The sequence below is a fragment of the Leptosomus discolor genome, chromosome 1 (assembly GCF_034619465.1).
Source record: "Leptosomus discolor isolate bLepDis1 chromosome 1, bLepDis1.hap2, whole genome shotgun sequence".
In the NCBI taxonomy this organism is placed as follows: Eukaryota; Metazoa; Chordata; class Aves; order Leptosomiformes; family Leptosomidae; genus Leptosomus; species Leptosomus discolor.
In genome coordinates, this window is record NC_141391.1 from 83,066,470 (window position 1) to 83,078,587 (window position 12,118).

A 12,118-nucleotide genomic window follows, 5' to 3' on the forward strand; every position below is an offset into this window, starting at 1 on the left:
TGTAGCAGTAGTGTGTGAATGCATGAAAACCTGAAAGTGGAACAGACTAGGAGCTAGAATGATAAATGTTATTTCTCTGCCCAAAAATCCCAACATAACCAAACCAAAATTACCATGAATGCATCTTTCCATACCCTCTCAGGTGTAGTTAAAGAAGGTATTTTAATGTGAAAATGTTAATCTAATCAGTTACTAGAAAACATGCAATCCATATATCGGGGGAGATTTAAGTTGGTTTATAGATGATTTAATATTCCTATTTCTGAATAAGTCTGCTGTAGTGGAATGAACAGTTCATAAGTTATAATTTGTTGATAGATTTTTAAGAGGCATCTTGGTGAAATACAAAAGACATGAGGAACTAGCAATGAATTTTTTGTGAAATATTTTGAGGAATGGAAACCACTGGGAAATACCAGGAATCCATTTGTCCTGACTGTTAAAGGTATTTAAAAGTTCAGTCTCTGAATATTATCAGGGTGATGCTTAATTATTCTGTCTGCTCTTCTACTACCCCTAGTGTAGCTTTCACAGAGCCTGAAAAGGGAAGACAAGGAGGCATGCCTACAGCTTTTCCTAGACAGCCTCTAGCTGACTCCATCATGCTATCATCCATGCTATCAGAATCAAAGGTGCCAAGTCAAAATCAAGACTCTTGTGACATTCCCAAAGTAAATCAGGCTTGTGGGGCAACAGTTAGTTTACGGCCATATGACATGATAGGAGGAAGCCTAAGGATGCCGCACAACAGGAAAGTGCTGAGACGCAGCAGCAGCATCATTGGAGGATCTGCAGGCATTGAGATGCTGTTTGAAAAGAAGGCAGCCGCAGTCAGCTTGAAATGCCTGGACATCACCCGAAGGGATGAATCCAAATCGGAGAGAAGGGTAGAAATCCCCCTGGGCAAAAAGCTGTCAAAAAGTTATTCCCAGAGTTGTGTGTACGTCAGCACTGATAGGAAGGACAGTAAGAGGTGTTCGGGCACAGGCAGCAGTCAGAAGGGCTCCAAGCAGTGTCGAACGTTGCCCTTGCGGAAGCTGGACACCAGCACCTGGAGGTGTCGTGGCCCCTTCAGCTATTGTTTCCTAAGCAGAGGAAAGGATGACAATGATGATGAAGATGACAGAGACAGCCATCAGCTCTCACGTCTTTTCGAACCGCAGATCCCGTGTGAGCTCGCAGAACCAGTTGGCCAGTCGTTTTCCAGTGAAGATGAGCAGAAAATCTTGGAGTTCCCAAAAGCTGCTGAGCCCCCGCAAGATGAGGCAGTCAATGCTCATGAGAAGAGCAGTGCTGACATCCAAGGTGGCCAAATTGATGTGAAGCTCAATGATATGGCCTTCGATGCCCAAATCACAAGAATAAATGTGATGAAAGAGAAGACGTATGCAATGCCTGATGGATTTATTGCAGCACAAAAGGATGCCAATGAGCTACTCTCACTGGTCCGAGCAAGTATGGGCAAGAGAGAAGATTTACATCCAGAAACATATGACCTTAAACTTTCTAAGTACAAACAACTGTTATCTATGGAATCGAGACAGTTGGGAAGTGCCTGCAGGAAAATGGCCATGGCTGATAAAAGCCCTGAGGAAATGCTTTTAGCTATGACTTCCAGCTTTCAAGTACTCTGTTGCTTAACAGAAGCCTGCATGCGTTTAGTTAAAGTCATGAACTCTGAAACACAGCAGCAGGAAATTATAGCTAAGATAGATGAGGTTGTACTAAACTACATTTGTCTTCTGAAGGCTGCAGAAGCAGTGTCAGGCAAGACCTCCAGTGATCCTAGCATTAAACTCTTGGCTCGACATTCAACTACCATGGCCGCTATTGTAAGCACACTAACACGTTCTCTTAAAATGCTTTTAAACAAATAAAAAACAAAAGTCACTTCATAATCTACCTTTGCAAAGCCATACATAAAAAACTTTTATTTACTGTATGTGTATGAACTAATGTAACAAACAGCTTTCTCTGTATATTTTGTTATTTTATATAAAATAGGTATGAGATTAAAAAAAAAGTTAAAATACTGAACACTGACAAAAGTAATGACCAGATCTATCCTTCTGTTTATATGAAAACAAAAGCCAAAAAAACCCTTCTCCCCAAGACCAGAAAAAAAAAAAAAAAAACAAACAGAAAAAAATCCCCTGTAGGAGCAAATTGATGTTTGGCTATTTTTCATATAGTCAAATTTATGGTTGTTTGAAGTGAACTTTTAAAGCCTGTTATGTCAATGAAGTTGTTTTCTGTTTCATCCAAGTTTCCACTTGGAGAATGCTCCATGTTTAGAAATGAGAAATGAAATCACAATGTATATAACGCAATATTTAATGTTTTAAAATTATAATTTTTAAGCATTGAAAATAGTAAAAAGACATTTAAAATCCAAGAGACTATTATAACTTACTAGAGAATATATATATAATAAATGACTCTTTTGTTCATATGGCCTGAATTACCTGATTCTTCTTTTCTAGGAAATTCTGTATTAAAAAAAAAAAAAAAAAAAAAAAAAAAAAAAAAAAAAGAGTATTCAAAATACCAACTTCGGAGGGTATCTGATATGTTAACAGTAGTGTTGGCATTTCAGATAGTGAAGGTGACTGTGGAAGACTGAGGATACGGAAACCAGAGTGGTGGTGGTGTTCTCTCTGAAATGAAAGGTTGATGCCACACTGGTCAGACCAGAATGTATAGGGCAGGTCTACACACTCCTTTCCCTGGTAAATGAGACAGAGGACCATCAGGAAGTTCCTATGCTGTTTGCTGTTTCGTCATTTATCTATGGTGCATCTGAACAACATGAACTGCATCTATTTTGTTAAATATTTTATACTTCATATTTTATGATTCTGAATGTTTAACTGTAAATAAGTTAGAAATAAAATGGAGTTTTCAGAATACAATAAATATCTCTGAAATATTTCCAACTAGAGACAGTTCTTCTCTGAGTGATACAAAGGCAATTTGTGAGTAACTTCTCCCATCTGAACCTTTCTGGAAAACATTTTGTAGTCTTGTGTTTGAGAGACAGCCAAAGCAAAAGCTCTCAGTTTCACCTGGCAAATAGGCTTTCACAACAGCACCTGTTAAACTTTTCAGTCACCAAGGAGCAGCAGCCCTTGGTGCAGAATACCATTCTCCAAACTGATGTAGGTTATTTTCATCTGTTTCTCATAATGTCACATTCAGAGTTACAACCCCTGTGTTTTGAAAACTTACCCATTCAGTTTAAGCAGATGTGAAGATTTCTTTGCTGAACTAGAAAGACTAAATCAAGAAAATCAATTTTTTGCCAAGGAAATATTTTCTCGCATTCAGTGATGCACTTCACTGTGAAACCAAGACATGCTTGTTCCTCTGACTGGAGAGAAACATCTTCAGAAACACAGTATCAGAAGCTTAATCCATTGTCCGTAGGAGAAAAATGTGGTTTCTGAGACCAATTCACTTAGCATGCGGACCCCCTCTTGGGCAGCTCAGAGATAGGCTGCAGGCTGAATTATGTTGGTTGTGGGTCACAACATGTGGTGCTCACACTCAGTGCTCTCAGTCTGGCATCCCAGGGAGTAGGGCTGTGTGCGCTGCTCTTATGCTGCAAGTACCAGTGAAATTCTTTCTGTGGTCTTTGAGTATTTCATACTGGGAAAAAACAAGCTGAATTCTTGTACTGGTGCATGTTCCTTGACTGCTTTGTGAGTTTATGTAAATATGTCATCAGTGATTTGGAAATACTAAGCTTCAAAAACAGATTAAGGATTGTCACAACTAAGCATCAACATAAATCATAGGGATGTGGCACTTTCAGCGTTGCTAGTCCAGTCCTTTTCATTCCACTCCGTTTCATAAAGTGATCTAATTTTATTTCAAAGGTAAGTAGATTTTTGTTGTTCTCACTGTTTAAGAATTTTTCTGATTGTAAACCTGCTCATTTTGCTCTCTAAAGTTAACTATGGTCTTTTTTGTGCCAATATTTTTTAGGTTTAACTAGTGGGGCAGGGGGTTTCTTCTTTTTAATGCGTTTTCACAGAATCATAGAATAATTTGGGTGGTAAGGGACCTTTGAAGTTCATCTAGTCCAGCCCTTGCTCAAAGCGAGTCTAATCAGATCAGGTTGCTCAGGGACGTTTCAAGTTGAGTATTGGCCACCCTCCAAGGATGGAGGTCCCACAACCTCTCTGGGCACCTGTTCTAATATTTGACAATCCTTGTAGTTAAAAAAATAAAAATTCTTGATGTCTAATAAGAATTTTCCATGTTCCAACAATATCCATTGCTTTTCATTGTGTCACTGTGCACCCTTTAGAAGAGTTGGGCTCTGTCTTCACTGGTATCCTTCTATCAGGTAGCTGTGGGCTACAATAAAGTCTCCCCTGAGCCTTCTTTCCTCCAGGCTGAGTAAAACCAGTTTCTTCAGCCTTTCCTAACATATAGTGTGCTCCAGCCCCTAACCAGCATGGTGACCCTCCACAGGACTCGGTGGTGCGACTTCGTAAACCACCACCATGTTGCTGTGTCAGTTTTGATAAATAGAATCATCCAGTCAAGCTCTCAGAGTCACCTCTCAGAAGGCAGCTTCTCTTTTCCTCAGGATTTCAGATCTCCCCGTCTGGTACCATGTGAATGTCTTTTTTTGTAATCTTTACACACAGAATTATATACAGACTTTTAAATGCTGCCTTATGAGGACTTTGTACAATGGCACAGCTGCTGGAAATAATTTGTCTTCTGTCTTCTAGAATCACGTTTATTCAGAGGCATATTAGGTTGGTGTCTCACAGTCATCCTTTGTCAGTAAGTATTTTCATCTTTCTTCAGGGCTTTGGGGAGACCTTATTGCAGCCTTTCAATAAAGGAGGCTTATAAGAAAGATGGGGACAGACTTTTTAGTAAGTCCTGTTGTGACAGGACAAGAGGTAACAGTTTTAAACTAAAAGAGGGCAGATTCAGACTAAATATAAGGAAGAAATTTATATGATGAGGGTGGGGAAACACTGGAACAGGCTGCCCAGAGAGGCAATAGATGCCCCATGCCTGGAAACATTCAAGGTCAGGCTGGACGGGGCTCTGAGCAACCTGATCCAGCTAAAGATGTCCCTGCTCACTGCAGGGGGGGTTGAACTAGATGGCCTTTAGAGATCCCTTCCAACGCAAACTATTCTGTAATTCTATGATTCTGCTTGACCAGCTAGGGAGATCCCTGGGTGATAATAGAGATAACTGTTAGTAATTCTAAATCATATGACCTTGCACGTCAGTTGCTACTGAATTATAACCTATTTCTGTTGATCTTAAGCATTAAGGTGTTCTTGTCTTCCTGTGTGGTATCCTGATTGATTCCTACATTAATTGTGTGTCTCTATTTCATGTCATCAAGAATTTCGTCAGAATGTACCTACTTCTTGCATTAAGTCAGTAAAGAACTACTAAGTAAGGTACTTTCATCTGGAATATACTATACTTTTATAAATTTTTATATATACACTGTATGTTTAGTGATTTTTTAAATTGACAAAATGAGAGGCATGTTCATGTTTAACCGTAAGTTCAGGCTATTTTCTAAAATAACATTTGGCAAAGCTGTCCATTTTGAAATTAAGAAACGAAGCTGCGTACCTACATTTCTTTTTCTTCTATTTGATTGAAACTCTGTCAGTTCATGATCACTGGAAGATCCAGAACACTCCATGATGTCCTCACTGCTCACCAGAGATGTGAAATCCTCTCTGTTACACTAGCACATTATTTGAAGCTGAGAAATGGGCTCCTGAGTAACTGTCACTTACACAGTTTATATCTAAGAGAGACCTTATGACTGCACTGAAATCCAGTTAAAGTTAGTAGTATTTTATCAGGGATTAATTTGGCTAAATAGGATATAACTATAGCCTGGTAGCAGCAGATGTTAGAAGCCAGAGCCACATTGCACTAAGCACTAAACGTACAAAGTGAAAACTTTGTTCATGTCATGAGTTAGCTTATTGCTGAGCATGTGGCAGTAACGTTAGCCAATCTTTATGATTTGCAACTCAAAGGTCAGGAGTAGTTGTTCTGCACAAGAAGTAAGTGATCACAAGCTGCCACTGCGCTACCTGTGGAACAGCCCTACCATGTTTTCAGACCTAGGTTAAGCCGAAGGAATAGAGAGCACAAGGCACTCACCAGTAAAAAATAAAATAATTAAATTAAATTAAATTAATAAAATGGTAATTATGTTTTTTTGTAGGTGTTCTCGAGGCAAAATATTAGATTTTCTGTCAGTGCAGATGGAATTTGGGAGATGCTGATGGGTGAAAATTGGTGAGACTTGATAGCAACAATCCCTTTGGAGACTTTGAAGCAGTGGGGTCTGGAGAGAGCAAATTTAGGCTCACAACATCAGGGAGCGAATCTCTGATTTTGTAAGGAAAAAAAAAAAAGTAAACTAACCTAGCAGCCTGTTGTACTATAGCAAATGTAAACGCTTCTGCGCACTTCCATTCTGAAAAGAGACTATGCCATTAATGGCACATTTTTATGCAATAGGCCGTATTTAGTTGCATTTTAAAGTTCATTTTGTCATTCTGCAAAATAATTCTTTATTCTGAGCCTGCAGAGTTAAGGAAGAGTAAAAAGGAATGTTACACCTCCTACTCCACTAAGAAAATCTTCTAAATTCTTTTTTTCAAGTGGTTGTGCTGTTGCATTGGGTTTGTGTGGACCTTATTGCTCAGGTTTGGGGGATGTTTGCTCTTTATTGTACCTGCACTTGCAACCATCTTCTTATTCACACCACGTTGTATTTGATAGGTGTTACTTAGAGCTATTTCAGTTTTTGCAATGGCCAACCGAGTTATTTCTTGTTCATTTAATCTTCATTGGTGTCTTCTTTCAGGATTACCAGAATAAGGCATACTTCTGTGTGATCCCTTTGCCATACTTCTAAAAGTGGAATGGGAGGGCGTTAGGAGCTTAGATAGTAGCCCACTGGGTGGGGCAGAATTTTAATATCAAGGCCTTCTTCCTTTCTTAGAGACTTCTGCTACTACTTCTGTACCTGTTGTTACAGAATGTGGGTTGTTTGGCTCATCTCAGTCTTGAAGTGCTTTTCTCCATACTGCAGATGCAGCACTCCTATTTCTGTCTTGTCAGAGACAGCCTTGTAAGTAATGGAAGAGAATGCACATTATTAACTAGGTTGGGCTTTTGGGTTGATGTGTTTGTTGGACTTCCTCTCCTTCCTGTCAGTTCAGACTGTTTCAAGTTACCTGCTCAAGCTGAAGCAGTCTGATCCTTTCTTATAATTTCCTTATCTTTACTGAGGTCAATTTAACATCCATCTTAGTCTTGAGCTTAAAGATCTCTCCCTCCCCCAGCAAGTGAGTTACAAGAATTTGAATTTGGTGTTCCACGTTCTTATGGATTCTCCTTCTCCAAAACAGGTGGCTTGCTTTACTGTCATCTTCTCTGTTAGAAAAATGAGAGAAATTCATACACATGTGGTTCCTTCTTTGACCTTATTCTTTAAAGAGAGACCATATCTTAAGATGCAGCTGTCATTTTTTGCTGAAGATGGTGTCTTAAATTCACTTTGATTTACTTACGTTTTCTTTCATGTTCCTTTATGCTTCTAAGAAACATGCCTTATTTTGTATCTTTAATAGCAAAAGAGCTCCCTTTATATTTGTAGTCCAGACTTTCTCAGAAGATACAGGCTGTGTATATCTCTGACATATCGAGCGGTTATCTAGACAGATGGTTGGTGTTTCAGTAGTTGATACTCCCAACTGAGTATACAACTTCTGTGAGACAGTTGAGCTACTGAACTTCTATATAGCTACCATTCTTTCCCCAGACACTGTGCTGTCTCTTATGAGCTGCCTCAAGAGCTGCCAGAGCACTTGATAGAGTCAGTCTAGAAGTGCTGTTTGCATGAGGCACGTCAAGAACCTCTCCTAGATAATTTATGGCAGGTAATTTTATAAAGTCACACAGTGTGAACAAGCATGTGGATATTAATTCGAGAGTGAAAAAAAGAAAGAAGACATTCTGAGCTCTATTAGCAGGGTTTCCTTTGGTGTTTTAGACAGTGTCTCTGTGGCTGAGAAAGAATTAGAACAGTTTATGGCATGATATGTTTTTTATGCCATTGTCCCAAAAGTGATGACAACAGCGTGAATACTTATTCCATGGTTACTGCAAAAAAGAAGATCTCTGCAGTCTGGAGTGATAAGGTGTAGGTGTACCCTCAGAACAGATTTATTTATAGACCATGCATCCTAAAGAAGACTAATTACTGGTAAATTATATTTCTTTCTTGAAGGCGAATCTCTCTTCTCTGTTCCTTCTGTGAATTACCATTAAAGGATAATAGGACAGCAGTCTATATCAACATAGATGAAATTAAGCTTATAATAGTAAACAGTATTATTGTTGTTTCTTACTATAAGCAAAGGACCAAGAGAAGATAGTTGCCTCTAATACAGAATTTGCAGAGAACTGGTAACAACAAATATAAAAAACATTTTTATATCATTATTTGATACAGGAGACACTGAAATGTTACAGTGTTTTTTACAGTGTTTTTCAAGTTGCCCTTGAGAAAGAAAAGGTATTTTCTAAATCCTTTTGGGCAGTGCATTGCAAGATTCCTCCATATTGCTTATGCCTTTAAAATGACAGCATAGGGTGACAGTAAATGTCATCAGTAGCTTTATCCTTGAAAACTTTCTTTTTCATGTGTTAACTGTAAGTTTGTGTGTAGGATAGTTTTGAAAGTGGTGAATTTAGATGTTAATGGTGACAACCTGAAGGCTTCAGCGAGTGCTCCAGGGTTTGGTTTCAGTAGAAGTGTTGAGTTCCAGTGTCCATGGAAGGACATGATCTTAGCACTACCTCATGGGGATCCCATTTTCCAGATGGCCAGCACTGTTTTTGCTGAAAGAGGTGACGGAGAATCTAGTTTTACTTTGATTCTTCTACTGCTTGTGAAACAGCCACAGATGCAGCTGAGGATCTAGTCTGTCCCTGAGTCATGGATGCAGAGGTCATGGATGCCTGAAGAATTTTGTGGTCTGTAGTTTTGCTGAGACTGATCATACTGTCATCCTCTCAGGAATTTCTAATACCTCTTGAATCTTCATATATGGCCCAAAGATATGACAACCTTCAGAAAGAACATCCCTAACGTCAGTCCTTTCCTACTACATAAACCCATGCTTACTTCTCGAGCTTATCATCTTCAGACGCTTTCTGCAGTAAGAGCAGAAAACTGCTTGTGAACTCTCTTAGTTCTAGTCAAAAGTCAGTATGTTTCAGTGGAAAGGTTTAAAGCTTCACAGCCTCATTGAATACTTATTTTAGGGCTTCTGATACAGGTTAGTTCTACAAGCAAATAAATTATAGGCACAAATGTAGTATGGTTAATAGTACAGCTGACTTTCTCCTTAATAGTGCTGAACCATCACTGCCTAAAGCAGCCAGATGTACCTTGTGACTTAGTCCAGTTTCAACGTATGTAATGTCTCTGAAACATAGTTACCTATGCAGGACACTACTTGGACTACTTGACTAGACACTTAAATACAAGTTTTTTATCATACTAAATTTTGGCTTTTTATAACTGTGATTTCAATTTTCTTTCATACATTGCAGATAATTATATTTAATTCTTCTTGGTTTACACTTTCTTTTTTTCACCAGACCTTATTATTTCCTATTTTATTCCTCCTGCCTTTCATTGTTAACTTTTCTACACTTGAAAACCATGTCTTAAAAAGAGAACTATTGGGTATGTTTCTCATCAAGGGTGCTTCAGAGAGTTTTGCTTTTAAAAGTAGTTTCTGCCTTCTAAAAAGGAAAATGTTTGCTGCAGTCTTCTCTTTAAATCACTGAAACAGAATATTAAAAAGAAAATCTTCTTTAAATGTATGGAAGAACTACAAGAGCAAGGCAGTAATGCATTCCTTGAGGAGTCTGGAAGGATAAGTATTCACCAGATCAAAGAAGGACATGCCTTTCAGCTGCTTCATTGGACTTCAGGTAAAATACTGTGTCTGGAAAAAAAACAAACAAACCACCTTTGCCTTGGAGATGCTCCTGTGGAGATTCCTGCCAGCATGTTCTCCAGAAAGAGAAAGTTGCATCTGATGGGAAAGTTCAGGGACCTCCACCAAAACTTGGAGAATATCATGAGGAGCCTTGGACAAGTGAAGTGTCTCTGTGGAGGCAGCCTGCTCAGCCCACATGGCTCTGCTCATGGCATGAAGGTAAGATTGCAAATTAAATCCTTTTCACATTCTATAAAGTAATTGCCAATGCCACTGTTCTTCCTGCTGACTGACTTTCTCCTGCCAGTCTTACTGGTTTTTTTTTAAAAAAAGGATATCTTTAAATGTTTTTTTGTCTCCTCTCTTGCTGTATGAAAGACCCACATAAATGAGTAAATTAACTACTGGATGATAAAAGGAAAACTGATTCTACACAAAGGCTTTTCTTGCATGTAAAACAATATATCAGTACAGTCAGTATAGGTGTGAGGGCTCCTATAACAATTGTAGTATTATGAGTAAAAATTGTTAAAAGAAACTTAATTTTGTGTAACTGAGTTACCCACTGAAAACTTATTTAAACAATACCTGAAGATACTGTGGTCTATTTTTTTTTTTTTTTTTAATAATTTTTTAAGCTTTATTTTTCCTTCCCTGCTTATTCTGAGATTCAGAAAAATGCACTTTTCTTTGCAAAGCTTGTTGAAAAGGAATCTCATTTAAAATTACATTATTCTTCCTAAATGTTACTTGTAATTTGCAAGTTAAATGAATATGTTGGGAGTCTTTCCTTGCAGAATAATTTGCACTGTTTGTATCTCTTATGTCCATAGGACCTCTGGATTGAAAGGTGCCACCTTCTCACTGAGTCTAGTTTTATTTTCTCAGTGCAGATGGGCAGCATCAAGATCCATCTTAAAAGCACCTGGGGTTTTGATGGTCTGTCTTTGTAGAATCTGTTCCAGAACATGACTGATGTAAGGTTTAGGGACCTGATTTTAATTTCTAACCAAAGCCTACGATAAAAGGCTAGTTCTAATACTACATTTTTTTAGTTCTCTTCTGTCACTGATGCTTTGTTCAAATTCCAGGTGAGACCTCACCCATCTTTATATAGCGGTATTATTACTTCTCTGTCAATGGAAAATTGCTTGTCTGGCACATCAGAGGATCCCATTTACCTTTCATACCTGAAGCGCACTGGTGGCTTAGAGTAATTCTGTGAATTACTAGTATGCTCAGTTCTTTCTCCTCAGTCCATTAAAACTGATGAACTCCTAAGTTACAGTGGACCTTTTTCTGTCCCCAGGGTAAAATTTATCTTGCTTGACTTTTAGTTGTCTAAATGCTGGGTATCAGGTATAAATCACCTAAACACTCTCTACAATCAGTACAGGAAGAGAAAGAGGCATCTCCAGAGGCACAAAGATGTCTGGGATAAATCACCTCCTGGATGTACTTTTTTCTCTCTTTCTGTTGACAATATAGAGAGCCTAGACAATCAGCTCAGGCTCAATGATGAATATAGGGAGATGAAGATTCCCCCCCCCCCATGTGTCTTCACACCGTGCTGTTCTGAATTTTAATTAACATCAGTTAGCATTTGTCAAGGGCATCTACTCTTCACTTTTGCTAGTTACATCTGATCATCACCAAATTGGTGGTTCCTGCCATCACTGCATCCACAAAGCGCTTTAAAAGGCACGAAGCACATTGTTTCTCCAGAAGAAATGTGTTCAAATCAAGTGATGTGCTGCTATTTCCAGTATGTTTGAGGATGATATTTAGCCACTTAGACCATATATCCCAGCTTTTCAGATTTTTTCATTGTCTAATTGTTTGCCTTATTCGTACTCACATTTGTTAAGGTTTTACATACAAAGTTTTAATACACTGTGAGAATTTATAGGAAAGTTTTGCCAAATTTAGTGTGACTGGAGAAAGTTGTGTGGCCACTTTTCGTATTTTTCATTCCGAGTAATTCTGAACTTGGTTTCTTTTGTTTGATCTTTCTGCTGATTTAAGACTGAACAGAATATGAATTCCACCAAAAGTGCTTTGGAATGAAGCTACAGCTCAATTTA

At 38.4% G+C, this 12,118-nt stretch overlaps 1 protein-coding gene across 3 annotated transcripts in view; it reads left to right on the forward strand.

The window, feature by feature from the left end:
• Positions 1-1,877, forward strand: part of FRMPD4 (FERM and PDZ domain containing 4) — a 409,280-nt gene extending 407,403 nt beyond the window's left edge. Inside the window, exons 17-18 of one of the 3 annotated variants that reach the window (XM_086461202.1) lie at positions 526-1,206; positions 1,270-1,877. In XM_086461202.1, coding sequence (XP_086317328.1) covers positions 526-1,206; positions 1,270-1,877 — 1,289 coding nt within the window. Of the gene's footprint in view, positions 1-525 lie in introns of all 3 variants that reach the window. The other 2 variants (XM_086461127.1, XM_086461061.1) reach the window with 2 other exon arrangements.
• Positions 1,878-12,118: the final 10,241 nt, after the last annotated feature.